General features: G+C 36.2%; 1 protein-coding gene across 12 annotated transcripts; it reads right to left on the reverse strand.

The window, feature by feature from the left end:
• Window positions 1-195: 195 nt before the first annotated feature.
• On the reverse strand, window positions 196-27,564 carry RNF170 (ring finger protein 170). Of its 12 annotated transcripts, none has more exons than XM_081045523.1 (9): window positions 27,394-27,516; window positions 26,380-26,416; window positions 24,326-24,401; window positions 23,525-23,668; window positions 18,447-18,522; window positions 15,946-16,054; window positions 12,141-12,214; window positions 8,728-8,838; window positions 972-4,194 (listed from the first exon to the last, which is right to left on the reverse strand). In XM_081045523.1, exons 4-9 carry the CDS (start codon window positions 23,659-23,661, stop codon window positions 3,925-3,927), a joined length of 777 nt encoding a protein of 258 aa, XP_080901649.1. In that variant the 5' UTR covers window positions 23,662-23,668; window positions 24,326-24,401; window positions 26,380-26,416; window positions 27,394-27,516; the 3' UTR covers window positions 972-3,924. The 12 variants fall into 12 exon arrangements, with proteins under 12 accessions (XP_080901644.1, XP_080901649.1, XP_080901650.1 ...); XM_081045524.1 differs by lacking the exon at window positions 27,394-27,516 and adding an exon at window positions 27,093-27,309; XM_081045526.1 differs by lacking the exon at window positions 27,394-27,516 and adding an exon at window positions 26,887-27,174.
• Between the last annotated feature and the right edge of the window lie 47 nt (window positions 27,565-27,611).

Below are 27,611 nucleotides of genomic sequence, written 5' to 3' on the forward strand. Positions count from 1 at the left end.
TCTGTGATTGTCAACAGCCCTTAAAGCCTACTGGCCTGGTCCTGGGAGACAAGTCTTAGGTCCTTCAAACTTTGAGTGAGTGCCCTGTCCTATTCTCAGTCCCAGGTTTATGGATTGTTGTTTGGCAAAATAGAAGAGCTGAAATACATTTAGTTTCAAAGAGACGGGAGAGAGGCAAACACAAGGACACAGACTCAGAAAAGTACATTTCCTTTATCAAATACAAAGGAATAGATGTGGGGAATCAGGGTGCAGGCCTAATCTCTTAATTCCAATTCCACCCTTGTCCAGAATTAATATAGATTGCCCAGATCAAATTTTGCTCAAAAGCATTTCTACTTTTTAAATTTAAAAATACATAAGCAAAATTAATTAGAAATGTGACAAAATACTGCATGTCCATTAATGAAAAAGAAAGCCATTACAACCATTATATTGAATACTATTTCAGAAGTTCGGAATTTGAAAGCAAACAATATTAAAGAAACAGGAAGGGCCGGCCCGGGGATCAGGCAGTTAGAGCTCCATGCTCCTAAAGCTGAAGGCTGCCGATTCGATTCCCACATGGGCCAGTGGGCTCTCAACCACAAGGTTGCCAGTTCAATTCCTCGAGTTCCGCAAGGGATGGTGGGCAGTGCCCCCTGCAACTAAGATTGAACACGGCACCTTGAGCTGAGCGCCACTGAACTCCCAAATGGCTCAGTTGGTTGGAGTGCGTCCTCTCAACCACAAGGTTGTCGGTTCGACTCCCGCAAGGGATGGTGGGCTGCACCCCTGCAACTAGCAAGGGCAACTGGACCTGGAGCTGAGCTGTGCCCACCACAACTAAGATTGAAAGGACAACAACTTGACTTGGAAAAAAGTCCTAGAAGTACACACTGTTCCCAATAAAATCCTGTTCCGCTTCCCCAATTAAAAAAAAAAATACTGTTAAAAAAATAACAGGAAGATAACAAGTACTTTTTAATTTTAGCTATATTGCTTTTATTCAAAAGAATAACTGCTTGACAAACTCTTAAATCACAAAGTTTGAACCAAACCGTCAATCTTCTGCAACAAGTCTGTGAGGTAGGTATCTGCACAGCCACAGGGACCAACAGTCCTTTCTTGTTGCTTTCAAAGGCTGAAAATTGTAGTAGCTGAAACCACTCTCTTAGTGGGCAGTTAGAACAATTGTTTCCTCCTCTTGTTCCCCGCAGACCTGCCCAAGTTACCATCTGTTCCTGGAGTTGGACCATCTGTTTTTGTGAAGGTTACAATATTGTTTACAAAAATCCAAATTGCTTTGATTTATATGATCTCACTTTGAATCATAGAAGTATTATTATGTTTAAAACACTGATTGACTCTACTTGCTTTAAATACTCAGGTACTTTCTACATTTATTATCAGGGATAAATAAAGATGACATAGTAAGCAGGTCTAAAATTCTGAGATGTCAGCATGTTCCGTTTTCAGGTTGATAAGACCTCAGATCATACAGTGTTTCTGTATGTTAAAAAAGTTCGTACAATACAACTCTACCAGGCAAGTCTTAAAAGGAATTCCAAATATTACAATAAATCATTATAACTAGAAATGTGACACTTGAAGCAGAACACATGCATAGAAAATGAAATCCTTTCAAAAATGACATTGCTACATAGCCCCACATAAAATTTATAATTGGTAGGTAATGCATTTCTAGTCTGGGATAACAAACTCCTACTATTAGCTTTTCAAGTTGGTAACTGCAGCTGAAATGTTTTTCTATGAAGTATGCTACTTAATTAGATGTTTGATTTGGAAGTAGAAAATTAGAGTTTATGAAGTCTTGATATGTCATCTTTCTAGACCTTTCCTCGTAGGAGCACACAAGCTATCCAAGTGTGTTCCAAAAGACTTCCAAAGGACTCCCAGTTTCTCTCCTGCTTTCCCCTCTTTGTAATAACCTTCACATCTATCTGAACCCATGCAGGAGTCCTACTAAGAGTCTAATATCAGTTCTGTCACTTATTTGTGTGTGGATCAGACAAAAACCTTAACATGTATAACACAGGGATTTCTTCTATGAAAAAGAACACAGGGCCGACCAGGTGGCTCAGGTGGTTGCATCGCCCGGTGCTCCTAACTCCGAGGTTGCAGGTTCAATTCCCACATGGGCCAGTGAGCTGCGCCCTCTACAGCTAAGATTGTGAACAACAACTCTCCCTGGAGCTGGGCTGCCTTGAGCAGCTGGAGGTCGGCGTGAATGGCTGGTAGCTGTTGAGAACTGCCATGAGCTGCCATGAGCTGCTGTGAGCGCCGGACCGAAGACTGGCAACAGAAGACTGGCGACCGACCTGGGAGGGGAGCGGAGCGCAAGGCTCATAATACCAGCATGGGTCAGGGAGCTGTGTCCTACACAACTAGACTGGGAAACAACGGCTTGAACAGGAGTTGGGGCGCGGGGAGCAGGAAGAAAGGGCAAAAAAAGAGACAATACTTTGCCTTCTTCACATCACTGTCTTAAGAATAAAATGAAAAGTATGCAAGAAATTGCTTTAATTATAATGTGCTATATTTAAGTATTGTTCTCTATGACAAGCAACAGCTTTGTCCTAGGCCCAAATTAGAAAACACTATTGATATTTTATTCAATTCATTAGTTGATGGCTAAACTGATTAATTTGAGACTGTGACAGATGTTCTTTTTCTCCCTATTTATCTATACATAGTGAGGCTCATTAATACATGAATGGACAGTATGATTATCAGTGATTGCAGGTGACAGAGCTAACACCCCTGGGCATCAATGACAACCCTGCTGTCCAGTTTACTAATTAGCAGTGCCAGCTGAGAGAGTTAGGATTCATAATACTTGTGGGTTTGACTCTTCTCAAACAGAAAACTGCAAAAGAGAGCGTAAGACACTTATGCTGTAGCCATTAAAAAACAAGATAACTTTCCTGTTAAATCACCTCAGACAACATTTGCTCATTCGGCATAAGACCTGATGAACCTGGGCTATATGCTGTCACCTAGGAATAGTATTACAAAAGTTTTCTGATTAACCAAATTTGTCCTATTTCTCTAGCCCAGCAGTAATTTCTCTTGTCAAATTTAAAGTGTTCCTAGTTTCCTCCCTAAGGCCTTTGATACTCAAGCCATGAAGAACCCCTTTCCTCAGAAATGCGTCAAGCTACTAGGTTTGCAGTATTACTCAGGTTCCTGAAAAGCAAATTCCCTTTATAAGTTACTTTGATATACTATTCCTATAAAAGGACCAAACTCTTGTTTAAATATCATAACTAAGAACATAAGTATGCTGGCTAGAGATAAATGTCTTACATGTTGTTAATTCTTCTATTGATTAAGAAGTGTTCTGAAAACCAGAATGTGAAATCAAATTATAAAGTTCAAGTTTCTTTAACTTTCAGCTGATAACAAAAAGAATTATACCAGAATGGAAAAGCAGAACTGCTCCAAATGCACAAAAGCTAGCTAGTACTAAAAGAAACATTTTTCCCAATATTGTACAATATTTTATTATAACAAAAATATTTAGATGAGTCTCAGCAATATATAGGTATTCCCTGGGAAGGATAAATTTGATAACGTGTACATTTAACAATATTTTACCATACATCCAATTAATCTGAGTAATTTGGAGGAAAAGAAAAAGATATAAATCCCTTTTTATATAATTCCATATTTTTTCCAGAGACTTTATAGATAATATAATCAAGATGCAGTTGTAAATTATTATAATTCTAACCTTGATATATAGAACCTGCAACATGTAAAAATTCCAGTCATGTATTGCTAGGTATTTGCCAAACGCTAATCAAATGTTTGTCATACAGTAGTTTTACGTTTGTAAGATAAGATTCAAATGCTTTATACTGCCATGGGTCGTTTTGTTTGAATTTACACAGTAGCTCAAATACTTTAGTAAACTTTTTTTCACCTGTTTAGTCTCTGTGTTATCACTTCTCGATACATAATAGAGATGTAGATAAGCAACAAAAAGATGACAAAGAAATCATCTAAAAAGCCTAGAATTCCAAACAAGGCTTCGGGTACAAAATCTAGAGGTGACACAAGATAGAAAAAAGCTCCCATTAAACAAAGTATTATCCTGATACGGAACATCCAGAAAAGGCCCCCGACTGAAAACATTTCCCTGAATGCATGTCTCAGTAAAGTGGGTAGATCCATAATTCTTTCCATAATCTGGTAGGGGGAAGAAAAAATAATATGATTTGGCATCTAATGTGTCAGACTTCAAAATAATACAATTTTCTTACAACGTGCAAACTCAGTTAACATGAATTAAGAAGTTTCACATACTGATTGAACACCGTATTTTCTAGCTATGCACTTTATTTTAAAATAGTTCTTTGATTACTAACTTGTTATAAAATAGGCCTTATTGCAGATAATTGTAAAGCAACTAAAATATCAACAAACTTAAAATATAAGATATAATAAAATAAAACTCAAGTTATCTCTAATTTGCACTAGTAAAATAAACTAAATGAATAACCTAGTGTACAGGATTAGAGTCTGAGGCTTGAGCTCAAGTCTCAGCTTTCAAGTTATATCTGGGTTTGAGTTCAAAGTCAATCACTTATTAGGCAAATGTCCTTTGGGGAAAGTTGTTTAACCTACTAGAGATAAGTAAGTCAACAACTAATGGAGTATTTATGTGTCATGAGGACTTTCAAGAACTAAAAGAGCTATTGTATATAAAAGACCTTTATAAATTGCCAGATAATATATAAATAGTGTACATTAAAGACACATGAACTTTGATGGCTTTGACAGTCTTAAGAATAGCAATGAAACTGATCCCTTAGGATGTTTATTTATTCTGTTTAGCTTAAGCGAATATACTAATTACCACAAAGATTTCTGGAATGCCAGGCCCTACCTTTTTGAAAAGGATTAAGTTTTTGAATGTTTACAGAACCACACATCAATATTTAGGATTTTACATAAGTGAGCATAATTTTCACAGCTGAAATTTAACAAATTAAATAAATTTTTAAAAATTGAAGGACAGAGAAATTGGAACCCTCATACACTGTTGGTGGGAATATAGAGCCCCTTTGGAAATGGTTTGGCAGTTTATAAAAATGTTAAACAGAGTTACCATAATATCCAGCAAATCTACAATGAAACATATACCTAAGAAGAATGAAAACGTGTCTACACAAAAATTGGTACACAAATGTTATGACAGTATTATTCAAAACAGTCAAAAAGTGGGAGCAATTCAAATATCCATCAACTGATGAATGGATAAATAAAATGATACATTATTTGGCCATAAAAGGCAATGAACTCCTAGCATAGGAAATATAGTTGATAATACTGTAATAACTATGTATAGTGTCAGGTGGGTACTAGATTTGTTGGGGTGATCACTTCGTAAGTTATATAAATGTATAATCACTATCTTGTACACCTGAAATAAATGTAATATTGTATGTCAACTATAATTGAAAAATAATAAAACAACAAAAAAAGCAATGAAGTTCTGAGATGTGTTACAACATGGATGAACCTTGAAAACACACTAAGTGAAATAAGCAAGAAACAAAAGATCATATATTGTATGATCCCATTCAAATAAAATGATGAAATACCCAGAATAGCCAAATCTATAGAGACAGAACGTAGACTAGTGGCTGCCAAGGACTGGGGAGAATGGGAAGGGATTGCTAAAGCTTTTGGGAAGATAAGAATATTCTAAAATGATGGCGATAATTCGATTATATTTACTCTGCAAATATACTATAAATCATTGAATTGTATACTTTAAACAGGTGCCACCTATGGCATGTAAATTACATCTAAATAAAGCTGTTAAAAAAAATAATACCAATATCTGTTTGTATGACCTTGAGTTTATTCTCTGACTGCAAATTTCTCATTTGTTCTGTGTAGTTGTTAGTTGACTACATGATCTGTAAGGTTCCTGTGTAGTAATGACCTACCATGACTACTTAATACAACTCCTTTTATCTCATTTCTCAGGGCTGGTAGATGCAAGAGAAACGGAGCAGAGGAAGTACATCACTTCCTGTGGTCATTCCACTGCCCACAGTTCAGCTATTTTTAATAATCTGTATAAATATTTATCAGAGGAAATAAAGTATTTCCTATGGTTATTCCATTGCCCACAGTTCAGCTATTTTAATAATCTGTATAAATATCATAAATTCAACTCTATGTAATTCTATTTGTTTAATAAGTGCCTAATTATGAGGGAGATGGAGACAAAAATGGGAAGAATTGAGAAAGTAGTGAGAAAACAGTTTTAAAAACTCCACCAAATAAAGAAAATCTTGTAGCTCCTTTTGGAAAACTGGTCACAAAAGGACAAACATGGTCTTTTTAGGATCATTTCCAATGTTAACTTTCTATTCTCTATAGAAGAAACTCACATGTAAAGCATAACAGCTAAACTTCCTTCACAAGGTCTATGATAAATATTCTAATGACCAGCCAGTATGTCTTTTGAATACTTTTCTGTCCTTTATCAGGGCTATTTTCTTCACTTCTCATATGGTATCATTTATACAAAACCTGCAATAATTAGATAAGAAATATGAAATGGGCTATTAAGAAATGTTTGTATATTAATCACAATCCTACTCCAACTTTGAATGAGGTAGAGTATCAAAGTAAGAGCTAAATGTCTTTATTGTAATTTCATCACATACCACACTTTCTTACTCATTAAATATATATCTGATACAAAAAATAATAACTGAGCAATGGTATGCGTCACACTTAAAAATATGAATGGATATCTTAAAATTATTTGTTTTAAGTTCAGTGGTAGTTCTTAAATTTGAAATATTGATTTTCAAAGAATATCCTATAGATGTCACTGAAGGATATGTAAAAAAAAAATTGCTGGATGAAAAATAGCAGAAGCTCCCAGATAACTATGGAGGACAACAGTGATTAAATTAAGTTTTTCTTGTTGCTTAAATACCTAAAAGATTTACATTATTCACAACAAGTGAAAGTATACCTTAAAATTTACATCACAGAATCACAGAATAAGGAATATGAGCAAGGGAGTACAAGAGCACATAGTTGTTTACTACTGAAGCATTTTAATAGCTTATATTCTTGGCTGGGAGTAGTAGTATCAATTCTTAAGGATAATTCATTAATTTATTCAACAAACACTAAGGGCCTACTCTATTCTAGACACTAAATTTAGCAATGAGAATATAGTAGTGACTAATGAAACAGTCCTTGGTCTCACGAAGCCTTTAGTCTACTGAGAGAAAGAAAATGAACAGGATTTGAGTACTGTTTGTGACAAATGCTATGAGGGAAATGTACAGAAAGCAATAATAGAGGATACTTTAGTTGTCAGGGAAAGCCTCTCTGAGGGAGGTCTATTTAAGAACTACCTAAGGGATGAGAAGTTGGCCATGAGAAGAGCAGAGGGACAAGCATTCCAAACAGAGGAAATGGCGCATGTGGAGGCATTAAGGTGGAAAGACTTGGAGCATATTCTGAGAGCTGAAAGGAGGCCAGTGGAGCTGAAATATGGCGAGGTAGAGGGAGAGTGGTACAGATGTCAGGGAGGGAGGGACCAGGTCATGCAGGGCCTTATAAACCACAGAAAGGAGTTGGAACGTTATACCAAAAAATTCCAAGTTTTAAAACACAAGAGCATCATGGCCTTACTTATGTTTTCGAAATACTACTCGGGCTGCTGTGCAGAGAAAAAAGTCAAAGTGAAGAGGCCACAGTAGTTGTCCTAAGCAAGAGTTAATAGTGACTTTGACTAATATGTTGGCTACAGACACAGGACATTTTGATGAGGTGAAAGTGACAGGATCCCCAGGAAAGAAAAGAAATGATACAACTTATTTATAGATCAGATGACGGGAAATTAGGGAGAAGAGAAAACTAAAACTGAACTCTATAAGACTGAGAAAAGAGTAAACTGAGTTAGAGAGGGAATCAGATTAATATTAGACATGTTCAGTTTGAGGATGCGTATGGAACATCCGAGGTTGGATGTAAGCTAAGCAGTTGGATAGATAATTGAGGAGCAGAGGTGTGGGCTTTCCATATGCTAAATTTGTACTTAGTATATTCTGGTGTATGAAACACATATTCAGTCATACACACACTTCTAGAATTCTCTGTTAGATTTTTGAGAAAACTGAAATGAGACAGTAAAATGTGACAGTTTTTAATCTATCAAATGCCTTTTTTAAGTGGAGGGGTCAACTGTAGAATCAATGCTCTTTAAAAATAGAATGTTTTTGCATAGCTTAGATGAAATACAAAAAAACAAACAAACCCCAAAAGCTAGGGTTTAAGGCAACGTTGCAAACGGGTCAGGGTAAATACAATAAAGTAAAACACAATTGCAAAACTCTCCAGAAATTGTCAGTTATAAGTTTCTCATAAAATAAACCCTATTTTAGAATATGTTAGAGGAGTTGATAATTTTACATTTCTCTCCAATTTTTCCTATTGCTTCTTTGCTGGTATCTCTTTCATAAAAGATTTTTATGATTTTTGTTTTAAAGATAGAATAACTGTAATCCTTGGCAAAGCTGTAATTCAGTGAATGACAACAATGATGAAAGTAAAGAATTTACTCAACACACATAAACAATGAGATTTTTCATAGTGAAAGAATATTTGTTGGTAAATCTCACTTTACAAAAGGGAAGTATCACTATACTCTAACTTTGCACCCGCTATAACACTACTTACAGATCTGGGCTGCCCTGAGAATCTCCGGTTATAATCGTTAATGTCTTGATGCAATGGTGCAACATCCTGAGACTGGTCATTTTCACCAAATACTGGTAGCAGTAAAGTTACCTGCATATTACAGAAAAAAATTGTTACACCTTTCTGCGGCATTAATTCTTTTCATTTTGTTATTCAATAAAATGAGAAAAGCTTCTGAATTTATATTTCACTCATTTCTTTTAGTGAAGGCAACACAAGCAAGGAAGGAAGCTATTATTGCTTTACAATAAAATCCAATGCAAAATGTAATCTGAACTCCTATAAAATAAAACAGGCACCTTATCCAAACACTGGTTCTAACATTTTCCAGTCCACACTAGGGATAAAGTTAGTAGTTCTCTGTTTGGGCTAACAGATATTTGAAGATATAAAAATGATGAGAAAACATTCAGGAGAAAAGTGACATAAAATATCTACCTATCACTTTGAGAGAGAAAAATAAGGGATTTCTTTTTTTATTAAAATCACGATTCCTTATCCTCATCGGTATTTAAAATATCTTTGAATGTTACCAACCATAATACAGAGATTAACTTATTACAGGGACCAGCTCTCAATTACCTATCCCTACTATAATCAAAAAAGGTAATTCTTGATATTATTATATAAGATAATACATTTAACCCCTTTTCCTCCATGGTAGAAATAAGGATACACAAATGTCTCAGGATCACACTCGGGTAATCTGAAGAAGATAGTACCTTGAAAACCCCTATAGAAATGGACACTGTACAATGGGATAAAAATGGAAAGGAGTAGTGACAGATTTAAGTTTAAATCATCTAGCTATTTGTTGCTTTTATCCTTCCTCAGCTTTTATCCTGTTCAGCTGTAAAACCAGGGCTTCCCAGAGTTCAGATGCTCTCCAAACAGCTAAATAAGGGAGTGATTCACAGTAGTAGATGGTAGGAGAGAAAGAAAGCACGTACAGTTATCTCTTCACAAATTTGTTAACAAAAATGCATCCTTTTAATATTCACTGAGTACCTATTGTTTAAAAGGCTCTTTGCTAAGTGCTTGATATATAAAAAAATGAAGACAAGGCCTTGCCCGTTGGTGATCACAATCCCCAAGGTAGAGGGGGTGGCAGACCTGTTCAACAGCCTGTTCTAAGGCACCCTGGTAGGTGTTCTAGTGATGCTTGAGAACAAGGACTTCTTCTCACTGGGGTGTCTAGAAAGCTTGAAACTTAAGCTAGCCCTGACACACAGGCAGGACCACCGGTGTGTTAGTGCATGCATGCAGGCAGAGAAGTAAGTGCTCAGCGTGCTCTAGTCGGAGGCAGCAGCTGATGCATTATTTCCAGTGAAACAGGAGGTGTGCCAGGTATCTGCCACCTGTCTTGCTTCCAGGATGAATTACTCTGCAGTTAGGAAACCAAAAGCTATTACATGAAAACAAGTTTATCTCCAGCTTTCTAGCCTCTAGCCAATTTATGCGTGGTCCAAAGGATACCATCTGCTAATTTATATACACCCTATGAAAAGCCATGGGTGATGGAACTAATTCTTTAATGCAAGACCTAGGGCCTGGTCTTAGTGTTGCTGATAGACAGCTAAAGATGATGAGACGTGGTACTGGCAAATATGTTTCAGTGTTGACTGCGTTGTGTCACATATAAAATCAATCAGCCAAAGACGCATTACAAAAAAATTAGATTTTCCTTCTGACCATGTGATAAAGAGTCAAATGTGAAAGTGGCAGAAATCAGGAATGTAGAAGACGAGAAAGCCCTGAATCTTTCTCTCTATACCAAAAAAGAAGGCAGTGTTGGGGGGAAGTGGACAACCAGAACAAAGGCTGTAAGATGTGTATATATGTGTGTATGTGTATATACAGAGGGTGCCAAAAAATGTACATACATTTTAAGAAAGGAAAAAACTGTATTAAAATTATGCTGATGGTAACCACTTTGAGGTTAATTGCGGAAGTCAAACGTGACTTGTATTCATCTTTTGCTATCGGTATTTTGTTATCGGTAATTATAATATGCAGTATTATAATTTTAATAAATTTTTTTCCTTAAAATGTGTATACAAAAAAATGTGTATTTTTTTGGCAATACATACCATATGATTTTATTTATATGAAATCCAAAAATCAGGCAGAACTAACCAATAATCTTAGAGGTGCATCCTAAGGTAATAAAACTATAAAGAAAATCAAGGAAATGCTTATCATAAAAGTGAAATAGCAGTTACTTCTAGGAGAGGAAGGAGGGTTGGAGATTTGGGAGGTGTCCTAAGGAGGGTTCTGGGGCTGTTGGCCAGTTTCTGTTTTTTTATCTGAGTGGCGATTACTCAAAGTGTTGCTTTGTGATAATTCAATGAGCTCTTCTTCTGTGTTTTGTGTGCTTTTCTGCATATGTGTTAGATTGTACAAAGAACTTTTGGGAAATTGTTGCCTCTTGTATCATTTTGTTATAGTTTTTGGTCTCTGTGGTTTTCCACCTTTACTATTGTTTTAGTGGAGTTGCAAGAGGGAGCTAAATTAAATATACGCATTCAATTTAACATCTTTACTTGGAAACTATACTGTTTAGGACTTTATTTTACACACTGGAAGACTTCCTAAGGAGATGCTATCTTTTCACATGTTCATATTTCATTATCAGAAAGGCATATCTTTTTATTTTAAATGGAAAATGAAATAACTATAAAGGAAATTATGAAAAACTATACACACCTGAAAGAACATCCTATTTTGCTACATTTTCTAATTAAAAAAACTAAGGACTTCAGTTTCTCAGATTTTTCAGTGTATTGCTTCTTCCAGTTTTTCAAAGAAATTGAGAAAATCTGGCAATCTCATCTGTGCTGACATTTCAGTCTTCAATATATGTTTATAAAACTTTATTGCCTCCCTACTGAGGTAGCTTCTACACTAACTATAGTGGTCAAATCTCTTCTGGAAAATTCAATGCGGTTATGTTTCCGAAAGAGAGATTTAAAAAAATTATTATTCCTCACTTAAAGCTATCTGGACCCTTACTGGAAAGGGGCAGATTAAAAATAAGTTAAAAAGAAAAAACAATTTTTTTCAAAAGAAGTATATGTAGAGGATATTTACTTAAGCCTGATTAGCTAGTATAGTTATTCCTTTGCAGGTATTACAACAAAGACTTACTAGGATTTGGGAGAGGATTCATTTACCATTTGTTTTCCACTACAACTCAAGGATTTCAAAGGCAATTCCCTTTTTCTTTGAGGTGTCTTAAAGACATTTAAAAAATAGTGGAGTAATATCATAGAAGCTTTGAGTAAAGGAAGTTTGGCTAAAAATATCAATATAATTCAAAAGTCAGATACAGAAACTATAAAAATTTACAAAATGAACTAGCATATAGGATGCTTTCTGGATACAAACATTACCGTTTGTCTACAAATTGGACAACTGATCGCCCCAAGCCATGAACCATATCTCCAGTACGCAATAATGCAGGTACCTAATGAGAAAAAAAATATTAATACTGGTGTTTTAAAGTCCACCAGTAATATATATCCTGAGAAATTTTAAAATATTTTAACAGTATCACCTTATTTTAAAATATTTTTTACTTCATCCAACACAGTCTTCAGATAAATTCAAACCTAATTAATTCCCAGTCATTGAAAAACATTTTTATTTAAACTACCAGTTAAAATACAGACATTTTTATTTAATCAAAAGCAAGTATGCATTCAATGCTTCAATGCTACGAGGCTTATTAGAAAATACTGCATTTCCTATATAAAATAAATAAAACAATAATTAAACATCATTGTAAATATGACACCAAGTCACAGCCTAAATTTTCTGTTCCAAATTTGATATATATATTACAAAAACACAACTTTTATTTTTTATGAGTTTAGAAAGTCAAGTTACTTAAGTATCAATAATAGTAATTAAGTAGTATGAAAAAGAAACCAAAGGATACAAAGATCACATGCTCTCTGCCCTAATAAAGTTTATAATCCAGTTCAATAATTAAATCAACTTTTATATTTTTTGGGTTTGATTTTTCTGCTTGAAGGTGTTCGTGAGTAGCAAAACAGCTAAACACAGCTTAAAGGAAGACCTCAGAAAGTGACAGATGGGGTAAGTACAGAAGCAGTAAATTTTAGACCAGTAACAAAGGAAGAAGAAATATTTATAAATGCTATCTGATGGTTAAGGGGCCAATACATTTTCTCCTCTGCAGGACACCTATTTCTCAGATCATCCAGGTCCCGATGTGAATCTGAACTAAGCAATTCTTGTCTCTCTCCCATCTCCAGGATTTTTTCTGTATTCTCACTCTTTTCTTAGCAACCTGGCTTACCCTTCTGTGTTCCTTAATCTGATTCTTCCAGATCAAATAATTGTCCACAATTCAGAACAAGAAATTATAATCAAAGTGAGGAGATCAAGGTGACATACTTAAATCAGTCAGAAGGTAGTTAAATCTTGAACTGTCATATTAACTTTAAGTACAAAAGGAGTACAGAGACAGAGAACTCTCTGGGATTTGTTAGAAAAACTTGTAGAGAAAGATTTTGAACTGAACTTTGTAGGATAGCAAAGATTTAGATAGGCAGAAATCAGGAGGGAAGATGTTCCAGGTTTTATGAATAGCTAGAGCAAATGGAGGAGGCAGAAATAAATGGTATATGAGGAGACTGTTAAGCAAAACAATGGGCTCAGCAAAGGCTGTCCAAATTGGATATTACAGTGATTGTGGGAAAAACTGGTTCAACAATTAAAAGATGAATCTAAAAGCTATACAATCTTTATCTGATATTTTACTCCTACTCTCAGCATGCTGTGTTAATTAGATACTATTAAGTACTTTCAGCAATCTAATTTCATATAGAAACTATACGAAAGAAAAATATTACTATCAAATATTACTACCAAAATATTATTACAAATATTAGTACCTTCTATAATGATACCTTAAATTTATCCACTGCCTTTTAACCCAAAAGTTCAATGTGTTTTCACATATTAATTTATTTAATCCCACATCTCTTTTCCACAAATTGGGGTATTGGTGTCCTTGTTTTGCAAATTATGTAATGGCCACTTGCCTGCACTGCAAAACTATGGTCCAGCAAACCAAATAGGTCAATTCATACACATCTGCTATAATAGAGTTGATGTTTTTCCTTTTCCTCAACTTCCCCCCTCTTTAAAAAGAGAGATCTACCTAACTAGAGAAGAGATGACTCAGTGACTATTCTAGAACACAATCTCTCTAAATCTGTTTATTTGTAAAATGGGAATGACTCCATAAGACTGCTAGAGAATTAAAATAATGAAGGCTACAAATGCAAGTAAGGTGAAGTCTGTTGCTGCATTATTCTTAACTCATTGTAAAGGAACAGAACTAGTTCCATATACAGGAACCAAGCTAAAGTGATCTTGATATACATGGTATCAATATACTGAAACTATTATTCAAAGAAACACATTTCTATTTATTGAAAAGTTGAATAACTAGTTGTTTTAACTTTTGAACCTATAGACAGTAAATAAAAGTATCTAATAAGTAGAGCAGGATATCAGAAGCAATCTACCCTATTACCTCAGACTCAAAGGTAAAACCAAGAACACAATACAGCCATCTTTCAATTGACTGGGTTATCCACTCAGTGAATTACTTAAGCCTGGGTTGGCAAATAGAGTTCATGTTGCCTGCCAAACCTCACTGATTCCTAACACTTTCCTGGAGTACTGTGTTAGAGACCATATCAAGACTCAGAAAAAGAGTGTCCAATTGATTAGGAATATCTACCAGAAGTTTGAGAGGAGAGGAAAGTATCTTTTTTCTCTGATAGCCATTCAATTCTCCCTATCTGATTTTTCATTATTTTGCTGCTCATTAGCATTTCCAACAGATAATTAAAGATAGAAACAGAAATCAGTGTTTTATAATTTCTTAGCTACTTAGGCAAAAATATTAGGAAAGAAGTTGAAATTAATGAATGACAAAATAATGGTGTTGGTTAGTACTTACTAAATGAGCACAAGGTATAGGAAACGTTGCATTGAATGGTATAGGTTTAAAATACCATTGTACATCATCCCCAAAAGCATAAGCACTCACACTATATACCTAAGCATTCTATATAATCAATCTTAGACAAAAGATGAAAAGGGGAGAAAGCAATTTATAGGATCATTGTATGCTACATTTTAAATTGATCTTTATATGGAAATTGGGTGCATTCTGGGAGTAATCAGAACCCTATTTGAATATAACTGTTCAAACAGAAAGAAATATTACCAATGACAAAACAGGTCTAATGATTGGATAAATCTTAAATAGAGAGTAGCTGTATTAGCCACAAATCACAGAGTAGAATTGAGCATAGGATTTGCAGTTAGACCTCGATTTAAAACCTGGCTATGTCCCTTAGCAGCTGGGTTACCCTTTCTAAGTTTCTCAACATATCTGAGCCTTGGCTTTATGGGGTTAGACGAGATGAAGTATGTTAAATGTCATGTAATAACTGACTCTCCTCAATCTTGTATGACCATAATAAGCAATGATTATAGGATATCTCATTATTCTCTATGAAATCTTTCTGGAAAGTCAGGAAAAACGCCCAGGGGTAGAAAGCATCCCTTACTGATACTAAGTAAATGTGAAATCAACGTTCCCTTCTTGTCCGACTACATGCTCTAGGTTTTCATTCTCCATCACCAACCCTCTTGAGGTCCCAACCCTCTTGAAGAAAGAGAGGCTAAGAAATTCAGTACTAACTCAGAGTAAAAAAGAATTAGTCAAACTAAGAGAAGGTCTTAAGTGGCAGGGTCCATGAGACAAGAAACTTCCTGCATTGGGAAAGATGAATAATAAATGAAACTACTAAAAAGTTATAAACAATGAGATATTTAGTGAATCCCACAGGGTATTGATAGACTTGAGTTACTATTCAAAGAAACACATTTCTGTTTATTGAGAAGTTGAATAACTAGTTTTTTTAAATCTTTGAATCCACAGACACTAAATAATAATAATAATAATAATAATAAGACACTAAATAAATAAAATAAAAGTGGATGATGAGTAGAGCAAGATATCAGGAGCAATCTATGTACTCACGAAACACAAAAATGTGACAGAGAAAACTAGGAATCCGGCCTGTGTACACATATGGATCTTGGTCTAAATAGTCACTTTTACCAAGCACAGCCTTGTTTGCTTACCACAGAAGAGATGACCACAGTTTGTTTCAACAGGGAAGGAGGCCTGATGTAAACAGATCGGACAGTACATGTCAGTGTAGAACTGCTGTCGAGCAGCGGCAGGTGCATCCTGATGAGAAAACATGGCTACATATTTACACACGACACACACGGGCTTTTCAAAATTACCTTCATGTGACATTATACTTAGGAATACAGTCAATACAGTGTCATCCTCGTCAAATGTTAGATACGTAATAGCGCAAAGTCTTACAAGTTTGATACAGTTATGAGGCTATATTGTCGCTTAATTTATAAACTGCATCGTCTCTACCTTCCTTCCTGAACACAATTTAAAGATAAAAACCTAGATTAAGTCAGGAGTTTCTCTTTATTCTATTAGAATGAGCAAGTTATTTTGAGTAACACAAGGTTGAGCTAATGCATAAACTGAATAAGAAATGTCAAGTATTAGTTACTCATTTTTAACATCTTTTTCATTTATACCTTCCTGACAAGTGTTGCATGTATACTGTATCTCACAAGAGACCAGAATTAAACTTTCAGAGAAGAATATTTGGTTATTTTGGAAGTAGAAGAATGAAAGACCATTGGTAACTTGAACTTAATCCTTCAGAGTCAGATTAGTACATTTTAATGTTTCTCAGTTACATCACTATTGCAATTGTAATAGGAATGTTGAATAGAATCATCAGTACAAGAAGCACCCAGATATCAAAGAACCCAACTGGAATGTGAGTGCTATGAGGACGAGGGCTTCATCTGCAAGACTCATTGTAGTAGTACCCCAGGAACTAGAAAATTATCTAGTACTAGCATGTAATGTATACCTTTTAAAATACTTACCCAAACCTGTTTTTATAGCACCTGGCATATACCTTACAAACAAAGTAGCTGGGATTAAAAACATTAAATGACCAGAATAAAAAGTATCAAATTTGTTAAATATGAGCTATTTATTCTTAACTGTAAACTGAATCAAAGATTTTGGTCATTCAAAATTAATAAACCTTAACTAAAATCCCGTCTACAAAACAGTCCTAAAATACTAGAATATTCTATAAGTCAAACATTATGTTCTATATCCTATAAGTCAAACTAGAATATTCTATAAGTCTAACATTTAACCTTGATGTTAGAGCCTATTTTGTCATTTTTAATGATGCAAAAAAGAACAACATACAGCACTTTATGTTCCCCTCTCAGCCCTTTCTCTTCACTTTTCTTCTTTGGAAATTAATTGACAAAACCCCAATTACCTGTGCTGTCCAACAGAACTTTATGCAATAGTGGACATTTTCTTTATCTGTCCTGTCCAATATGGTTGCCACTTTTCATGTGTGGCTACTGAGTACTTAAAATGTGGCTAGTGTGCCTGAAGTCCTGAGTTTTTAATTTCAGTTAATTTAAAATTAAATAGCCACGTGTGGCTAGTGGCTACCCTATAACACAGCACAGCATAGGCTAAGCCACTAGCTTTATTCTAACTAGAGCTATATGCCATTTCTGAGGAAGATGAATGGGACAGTGATACAAAAAAAACCCTGGGAGTCCCCCTCAGTCTGGGACTCCTGTATATCTAGATCTAGTCATGTAATCCTACTGTGAATTCAAGCAAATCTTAGTGATCAGATATGTTAAATGGGGATAGTAATAGTTGCTTTATGTATGTTTGAAGATTAAATAATATAATAGTTGTATGTGAAATCATTTTGTAAATTATTAAACACTGTCCCAGCATGAATTATTGATAACAATATCTCTGGAAGAGAATACTACTAATATGCTTAAACTATTTCTGAATCAATGTATTTAAGTTCTGTGAAGCACGAATTCTTGTCTAGTTAGTTCACAATTGAAATCCCAATGCCTAGAACACCGTCTGACATAAGGTGGATTTTCAATAACTATTTGGTGAATGAATAAATTATAAAACCCTCTTTGGAATTAAAGTTTGATTGGTGGGTAGGAAATCAATTTTTAATTTTTGTTTTTTGATGTTAGCTATCTTGGTATGATGGTGTACAATATCCTACTTAATCCAGTCTTCATAAAATATATTACATTTCTGGTTCTTAGAGAGTCCATCTGGCTAAAAGCAAAGAAGAGGCAGATGAGAAGTTTTCTTTTCCACTATTAATAGTCATTTCTTTGTAGGTCTTAGGGGAATATATGTTAGAAAGAACAGTTTTTCTACTACATTTCATTAAATCCAATTAACAGTGATTATTTCCTCACAAGTAAGTAATAGGAAAACTGCTGTCTTTCAAAGCAAATTAAAACACAACACAACAACATATGGAAACATCTGAGTAAATTAAGACTCATTATTCGCCTAATCTGAAAATATACAATTGATAGAACAATTTATGGTAATTTAAAGCAGGAAGAAGCCCATGTTTCCAAAAAGTCGTTTACTAATATTTCATCATGATTTCATATGCAAGGAGAGTTATAACATCTACTCCTTATATAAATGCACATATTTACATAAACAGTACCTGTTCTGTTTGAAGTTGTTCCCGAAGCACCCTTACTAGTTCTTGGTTTTCTGGGTGAATGTTTTGATGTGCATTTCTGTTGAACAAAATATAATAAACTTTGAATATAATATATTGTCAGATGAATCAGTTTTCTTTATGGATCTAATTTTCGACCTAGTACCACTGGTAACTTAATAGATGTAAATGATGGCATACAGCTCTACTCCAATTCCATGACTGAACACTCCAGGCTATTTGAGATCACTAATTATCAGCTCATTTCATTTTTAACTGGCAAATGATGAAATCCAGAGTCCTAGTACCTTGGCGATTTAATTGCAGACGTAAGAACAATAAAAGAACAATTAACATATTTAATTCTTTTGTAAAATTCCTTCAAAATAAGCAGCTATATATTTCTATATATTATTATGCATTTGAACACTTTTCCATATCTAATTAAGTCCTTATCCCAACTTTTCACCTATGAGGGGAGGACAGAGAAAAACAAAAACTAAAATTATATAGTGTAGAAAAGCCAAAAGCTAATATACCACTAATATCTTAACATTAACAATTAAAATGGAGAATCAAAAGCAAGAAGTTAGTAACCGATATAATAGAATGGGATAAGATATGTTGAATATTGAAAACTAGAAGTGGTGGTTATGTTGGTAGGTTGAGGGTGAAGATTTACATCTGAATCATGGCTTAATTTCATTTGGCTGCAGAAGTGTTTTCTAAAGTGAAATCTCTTCAACAGCAATATTTTAAGTACACACAATTCAAGTGTTACTCTATAGAGGGGACTTTACTCTTTGGGTGAGCCAATATCCAATAGCAATAAGAATTCTAAACCAATATACTAATGGGATAGGGAAAATTAAACAAACCCATCCAATGATTATTCAATTTTTAGTAAAAAATTCAAATTTTAGAAAAGAAAGCTGACAAAATATAACCATTAGTTCAGAGAGGACATAAACACAATTTAAAGTCAAATATCTAATCAACTGCTGTCGTGGAGAACTGCTTGGTATGGGGGAAAACCCTCCACACCTTTGGTGACCAGGAGAGAAGTGTTCTGTGTAAAAATAAAGGAGACACACAGGAGACAAACACAGTAGGGAAGAGCCAGGTTTCCCCACTCCAGAAGAAAAAATCTGCGGGTTCTTCCTTTAACCCTGGTTCTGTCCAGAAGAAACCGAATTCTTCAATAAAACAAGCCCTCATCATATTGAAAGACAGCTTTTATATCCTAGTCTTTTTCCCTAAGCTAGATAGATATCCCCAGTTACTTCAAGAATTTTTGTTTCCGTAGCTTTACCCATTCTGATAACCTACTCTGAATGTTTTCCAATTTAAAATTCTTGACCCAAACTGAATATATTCAGAAATGTGACCTTTACCTGGTTATTTTGATTAAAGCAGCCTAATAACTTTTTTTCTTCTTCTTTTTGGCATCTACAATATACAATTGCCTTACTAAGTAGTAACTTTTAGTTTGGGTTTCATATCATTCCAGTTTGTGGGGAAAAAACTTTTCTTGTGCAAGTAATAAGTATTCATAGTAAATAAATTAGAAAAACAAGTAAGGGAAAATAAAAGTATTTAAAAATAAGGGCGGCCAGATGGCTCAGTTGGTTAGAGCATGAGCTCTGAACAATGGGGTTGCTGGTTTGAGTCCCACATGAGCCAGTGACCTGAGCCCTCCACAGCTAGACTGAAGACAATCTAGTTGAGCTTCCAGAGGGGCATCCCGGGTGGCTTGCAGGTTAGAGTGCGAGCTCTCAACAAGGTTGCTGGTTCAATTCCTGCATGGGAATGTGGGCTGTGCCCCCTGCAACTAAAGACTGAAAATGGCAACTGGACTTGGAACTGAGCTGCGCCCTCCACAACTAGATTGAAGGACAATGACTTGGAGCTGATGGGCCCTGGAGAAACACACTGTTCCCCAATATTCCCCAATAAAATAAAATAAAAGTATTTAAAAATAAAATTAAACTTATAAAAATATTTTAAAATAAAATGGGCTGCTTGACTTGTGGTTTTATGATGTGTCTTTCACTTAAAAATTCTCACTCAATAATTTACCATTCTTAATAGGTACAGAACAAATACTTTATTTGTATTTGTCTGGTTATGGCCCATTTAAAAAAAGATTTATTGAGATATAATTCATCACCACAATTTTAAAACATTTTTATCACCTCAAAAAAACCCTATACCCTTCAGCTATCATCCCTTATACCCCCATCTCCCACTCTAGTCCTAAGTAACCACTTACCTAATTTCTATCTCTATAGATTTTTCTATTATGGACACTCATGTGAACAGACGTGTCGGTGGCCTTTTGTGTCTGGCTTATTTCACTTGACATAATGTTTCTAAGTTTCATCTATGATGTAGCATGTATCATTATGTCTTTTATATACTTGAATAACATTCATTGTATGGACATACAGCATTTTGTTTATCTATTCATCTGTTGGATATCTGTTGTTCCCACCTTTTGAATATTATGAATAATGCTGCTGTGAACACTCCTATACAAGTTTTTTGTGTGAAAATATGTTTCCATTTCTCATGGGTACATATACCTAAAAGTGAAACTGCTCGGTCATATGGTTATTCTACGTTTAATCAATTGAGGAACTGACAGTTTTCCAAAGTGGTTGCATCATTTTTACATTCCCACCAGCAGTGTATGAGGGTTCTTATTTCTCTACATCCTTAACAACAATTGTTATTATCTGACTTTTTTATTCTAGCCATCGTAGTGGTGTGAAGTTGTGTCTCACTGTGGTTTTGATCTGCATTTCCCTGATGACTAATAATGTTCAGCATCTGTTCCCATGCTTATTGCCCATTTGGATATCTTCTTTGGGGGAATGTCTATTCAGATCCTTCATCCATTTATTAATTGGGTTATTTGTCTTTTTGAGTTTTGAGTTCTTTATAATTCTAATATAAGAGCCTTATCAGAGATGTGACTTGAAATATTCTCTCCCATTCTGCAGGTTGTCTTTTCATTTTCTTGATGATATTCTTTGAAGTATAATAGTTGTTAATTTTGATTTTTATCTATTTTTGAAATTTATCCATTTTTTTCTTTTGTTGTTAATGCTTTTGGTGTCATATCTAAGAATCCTGATGAATTATTCCTATGTTTTCTTAAAAGAGTTTTTATAGTTTTACCTCTTACATTTAGATCTTTGATCCATTTTGAGTTAATTTTTGCATATAATGTGGTATGAATCCAAATTCATTCTTTTGCAGGTGGCTATCAAGTTGTCCCAACACCATTTGTTGAAATCTTTCCCTATTGATAGGTCTTGGCACCACAGGTCAAAGATCAGTTGACCATAGATACATGGAATGACCCATTTTTGAATCTTATTTTTGTTGTACCAATACATTAGCTTTCCTTCTCAACTGACAATTTAATAAGCATGCTTCTTTATCTTCAACGAAGTTGCTAATAGAAATGAGTAGAACAGGCTCAAAGGCAAAACCCTGCAATAATTCAGTATTCTCCTTTTTTGGTTTACATTAAAACATTAGTCAGTGCTCCTGGGAACAACCTGTCAACCAGTTATGAACTCATTTAAATCAGTTGTCATCTTGCTATGTCCACAAGTGTATCAGGGAAAATATTAAATACCCTACTGAAATCAAGGTAATGTCATCCTAGTACGAAACTAGGCCGGCCCAGCGGCTCAGGCGGTTGGAGCTCCATGCTCCTAACTCCGAAGGCTGCCGATTCGATTCCCACATGGGCCAGTGGGCTCTCAACCACAAGGTTGCCAGTTCAACTCCTCGAGTCCCACAAGGTATGGTGGGCTGCGCCCCCTGCAACTAAGATTGAACACAGCACCTTGAGCTGAGCTGCCGCTGAGCTCCCGGATGGCTCAGTTGGTTGGAGCGCGTCCTCTCAACTGCAAGGTTGCTGGTTTGACTCCTGCAAGGGATGCAACTAGAAAACGGCAACTGGACCTGGAGCTGAGCTGCGCCCTCCACAACTAAGACTGAAAGGACAACAACTTGAAGCTGAACGGCACCCTCCACGACTAAGATTGAAAGGACAACAACTTGACTTGGAAAAAAGAAAAAGGCCTGGAAGTACACACTGTTCCCCAATAAAGTCCTGTTCCCCTCCCCCAATAAAATCTTTAAAAAAAAAAAAAAGAAAGAAACTAATCATGCAGAGGTAAAGAGTAAATTACCATTTTCTCCTAAGTATTCACATTCTGTTTAATAATCCTTTCTGTAATTTTTACAGGAAACTCACTAATCTGCAATTTTTGGAATTAATCTCTTTCTAGTTTATACTTTTTTGCTATTTCTGTTTTCTTTTTTTGGGAGGGGGTACTTTTCACTTTATTTTACTTTTTCTTAGCCATTGCAGAGTATATTGAATTGAGAATCCCAGTTGTACAAAATCCCTGTGTGAGAAACGCAATGTGTCAATCTGGTTAGTGGGGGCTGGCCAGTTTGAAGCGAGCAGGCCTGAAGGGGCTGGGAAATTCAAATGATGATTAGCATATCGAGTATTCAAAAAACCCTAGTTTCCCAAACCAGCTCCTCGGATGCTTTTCTCGAACAGGGCTATTTCTGTTTTCAATTTTATATTTTGCACTTATCATATCACCTACAAGTTGATGGACTCAATTATGAAAATCACACTTTAAAACTGTGATACTCCCATAGAAAATATTAACATTTTATTCAAAATATGGATAATAAATTTAAATTTTATCTAATAAGACAGTTGATATCAGAAAAAAATGTATGGTAGCATTTAGGGCCTAGTGGAAAATAAAATGCCTTAGTAATCACTGAGATCTATTACTTGCTTTTCATATTAAGTACAGGTTGGGGGGATATGTGCCAAAAAAATGTATACACATGACTTGTATTCATGTTTTGTTATCAGTATATATTGAGTATTATAATTTTAATACAGCTTTTTCCTTTCTTAAAATGTGTATACATTTTTTTGGCATCCTCTGTATTAAACATTACTAGAAGTAGTCAGAAAGTCAGTGGCCCCTAGAAATATATATTATTTCAATTCTTTTGTGCTTTAGTCTCACCTGAAAAGTGCATATACCAGGGAAGCAATCAAAGCGAAACTGACCACGACTGCCACAAGTACTTGGTCACTTACTCCTTCTATGAATGAATCGTCATCCAGTTTCAAACTTTTAACTTCACCCAGATATTTGGCCATTCCAGGTCTAACAGATAAAGAAACAAGACGAAAGTTACAAATGACACAGTGAAAACAAAATATATTAATAAGAACAATACAAATTTAACTTATATTTAATTTTTGTAATATTCACTTAAAAGTGTGGATTACCCCATTCATGAGTTCTTTAAAATTTGCCACACATTATTTTGGAAAGGACAGAATTCTATTTCTTTTAAGGAAAACAATTACTATAATGTGTCATCCATTTATATTTTTTTAAAAACAAATTTAAAAAAAATACCCTTTCGTCCTCAAGCTCAGCTCCTTTAATTTTAAGAAAAAAGGACATTTCTCATGTCCAATTGCTCTTTTCTTATTTCTAATATCGAATAAATTCTCCATGTAGATCAGATTCCTCTTTTCCCTCATAGCACTGAATGTGCATCATGGAATTTATCATGTATAAATAGGGGAGGAAATATATTTTATTCCTCTGTAAATATTCCTATAATGCCTAGTCTAGTACCCTGTACACAGTAGAACCTAATAAATATATGTTTAAATAAGAGTGGCTTACTTTATTTTATAGCATTAGTACGTTGGAAAGTAAAAAACAATGAGGCTATAGGACATTTATATCTATACTGAGACTACTTGAATTAATGAAAATTCTGGTGCTTGAAAAAACTATTAACCTCACCTGGAACTAAGCTCAGCTTATGGTTCAGAATTCTTTGGACTGTCTGGAATATGGAATCACTCTCAGGCTGCATTTCCTTATGAAGAGAAAAGGAAGGATATGAAACTTTCCTTCCCATACACTAGAGAAAATTGCTAATACCCGGTTTCTACAGGTATGAGGGGAGATAGCCCAACCACAATGGAGTCCAAATTTCACAGGTAATTCATATTTTTTTCAGATGACAAAAATAGTAAAGTTCAAAGTCTTATAAGACACTTAAAAGGATATAAAGCAAATAAATATTCAATTAAATATATGACTATTCATAATTAAAATAAAATTCTGTATTCATGTAACTTACTGCGCTGAAAAGAGTTTTATTCAATATCATTAATCAGGTGAGTCTCTGTTAAGAGGAAAGTAAGAAGAATCTAAACTGGCTGCTTGTAAGAAAATTACCTCCCATTGAAGAAACCTAAACAAACAGATCAAAGGCGGCTTTCATTAGCTTTTCCCATAGTAATGGCCTGATATATGAGGAACTTTCTAATGACAGGTTTCATATAGCCATGATGAAGGCTCACACCAGGAAACTCAAAGAACCTCAACTACAGTATTTTTGTTCAAAAGAACAATCAAATGAACTGCCAACTGAAACTGAAGAAAGAGCATCAAATAATCTAAGGGTCGGTAATGTAGTCAATTTAGATTTTTATTTTATCAGGTTTCCTTTTTTTAGATTAGAGATGCTATGGCTGTGTCAAAAGTCCTAAGGGCAGTGAGAACTACTTGGATTTGCTCAAAGATGACCAAAATGTTATCCAGTGTCAAGATGCTCACCTTCTAATTACTGAATCTAGTTACTTCAGAGTTGTGAGGATTTTCTCCTATGTTACATATTAGGGAGTTTACCCTAAGCTATCTCTAATCAAAGCTCTAAGTATGTATGGGGAGAGAGGATAACATTGGGAACACTGCCATGCAGGACACCAGCATGTTTACTTGAATGTGATGAACAGCTGTAGATGAGGAGCCTCCAACTAACTGGAGTAAGGAGACGGCTAAGTTCCACTCACCTCTCTTTGGTCTTTTCCAAAGTTTTCAGGAAACGCGCGCATGCACATGGGCGCATGGGCGCACACACACACACACACACACACACACACACACACACAGCGAGAGCGAGAGCGAGAGCGAGCGAGAGAGAGAGAGAGAGAGAGAGAGAGAGAGAGAGAGAAATAAGGGAAATACAGGAAATTCCATAACTTCAAAGGAGAAACTCAATGTCTTTGTACCCAAGATCATGTAGAAATGTGATGGCCACATGGCTTCTGCAGACAATTACTAACACCCAAGAAGCTTGTAAAATAACTTCCTTCATGGAGGGTAATGGGAGCTACAAAAAGGAAACCTTAAGAACACTGGAATATCATGCACAGATGCTTTGAGATGAGCAGTCAAGCTTGAAAAAGGAGGTTTCGGCTGATTGTGTCAAAGCCTTGAAAACCTGAGCAGCTGGAGCACAGGTGCTCAATACACCATAGTTCTTCCAGGAAAGGCTAGCAGATTGTTTTCCTCCACATCCAATGACAAGTTGCAGTGGAGTACAGCTCACCTACCGATTTTACAGCCTAACAAGGGTAGTGGTCAATTCAAGTGCAAGGGATTCTGCAGAAACAATGCAGGATGAAATGTAGGAACTCTGCTTTGACAAAGATCCACAGACATCAAAGGACACAAAGGCAGGTGAGATACCTATTTATGATTTCTAAAGGTTTCTCTGCCCTGGGAGTAGAGAACAATGTTTAAGAGCAAGACCACTGAGACGCCTTTAGATAAGATTTTTTACATTCACAAAAATAATCATATGAACTGTTAGCTGGTACTCTGTAAAACATCATTAAAAACTCAGCACCATCTTGATAGTTCTGAATGCTCAATGACAAAACCTACTCTTAATGAGAAAAGGTGGGGCTTCAGGACCTGCAAACCAAAGTAAAGAAGTGTCCTGGAAGTTAAATTTGCTGCCCCTCAAATAAAACGGTGGCATTATCTGGTCAAGTTATACATACCCTCAACAATTCTCCTAGGACTCCCAAGATACATATCCTAAAAAAAAAAAAAAAGTCTTACACACTTGCACTAGCACCTAGGTATAAGGATGCTCCCAGCATTGTTCTAAGTATCCCCGAACCGGAACAATAAAATGCCCATCAACAGTGGAATGGATACACTGTTACAGTCATACAATGGAATACTAGACAGCACCGAAAATCACCTACAGACACAATTTTGCTATTAAAGCCACAAAATAATACAATTGGATCCCACTCGTAAAAGTTCAAAAACAGAGTAAAACTACACTGGGTAGGCATGCAGACCGAGGTGGTAAAGCTATAAGGAAAAGCAAGAAAAGCGTTCGTCTGGGGAGGGAATTGTGTTCAGAAAGGAACACAAGGTGTGGGTGGAACTCCAGCAGTGTTCTGTTTTATCTGGGTGTTTTATTATTAATTACTCTTTAAACAGATATGTTGCATGCACTCTTCTGCATGTTACATCTAATAAAAACGTATCGGTACCCCTGCAGAGATTTATCTCGCGGCCGCTCCACCTGGCCACCCAGGAAGAAGGCCAACTCTCAGCCGGCACGGGGACAAACAGGCCCCGGGAACGGTCGGGTCCTCGCGGAGTGGCGCACTGGCGCACACCCTGTCCCTACTTTAACTCAAGTTGTCAGGGGGTCGAGGCTCCATGCGTCCGAAGAAGGATGGGCGGCTCTCCTCACCGCTGGCCAAGTCCACCTAGAACCACCGAGACGCCCGCCACTTGGGCCCTTCCACCGTCTCCGGGAGATTCCGGATGGGACCGGGCGACTCTGGGGCTCAGCCCCCGGCTTCCTGAAGGAAGGCGGTGCCCTGGCGTCCCCGGCACAGACGCCCCCGCCCTGCAGAGCCCCGGCAGCCACGAGGCGACCCCGCGCAGTGCCGCCCAAGCCGAGCCCTGCCGGCGGCGCTGCGGGCCCAGAGCCGGGTGGGCGTGGCCGGTCGCAGCCCCGCGGCCCGGATGGGTGGGAAGGGGGCGCGTACCTCTCCACCGCAGAGGATACCTCGCCAATTCCCGGAGACTGAGAATAGAGATTATTTCCGGGGGCTGCCCCCGCCACCCCTACTGGGCAACCACTAGCTGTCTCCTTTCTACTTTGGAGTCCCGGCGCAGGCGCACGCGCAGTGCCGCGCTTCCGTGAGGACGCGCGCCGAGGACCCGTCGCCAGCGCCCGGCGCGCGCGCGCCGAGACACGCAGGGG

The sequence above is a fragment of the Rhinolophus hipposideros genome (assembly GCF_964194185.1).
Source record: "Rhinolophus hipposideros genome assembly, chromosome: 4".
NCBI lineage: Eukaryota > Metazoa > Chordata > Mammalia > Chiroptera > Rhinolophidae > Rhinolophus > Rhinolophus hipposideros.

Coding starts and splice junctions, on each gene's coding strand:
- RNF170 (XM_081045518.1), bottom strand. CDS start 23,661: ATGGCCAAATATCTGGGTGAAGTTAAAAGTTTGAAACTGGATGACGAT. Junction 18,523..23,524: donor CTGGTATATGCACTTTTCAG/GTGAGACTAAAG, acceptor TTTGTTCAACAG/AAATGCACATCAAAACATTC. Junction 8,839..12,140: donor GTCCAATTTGTAGACAAACG/GTAATGTTTGTA, acceptor TGTAATATGCAG/GTAACTTTACTGCTACCAGT.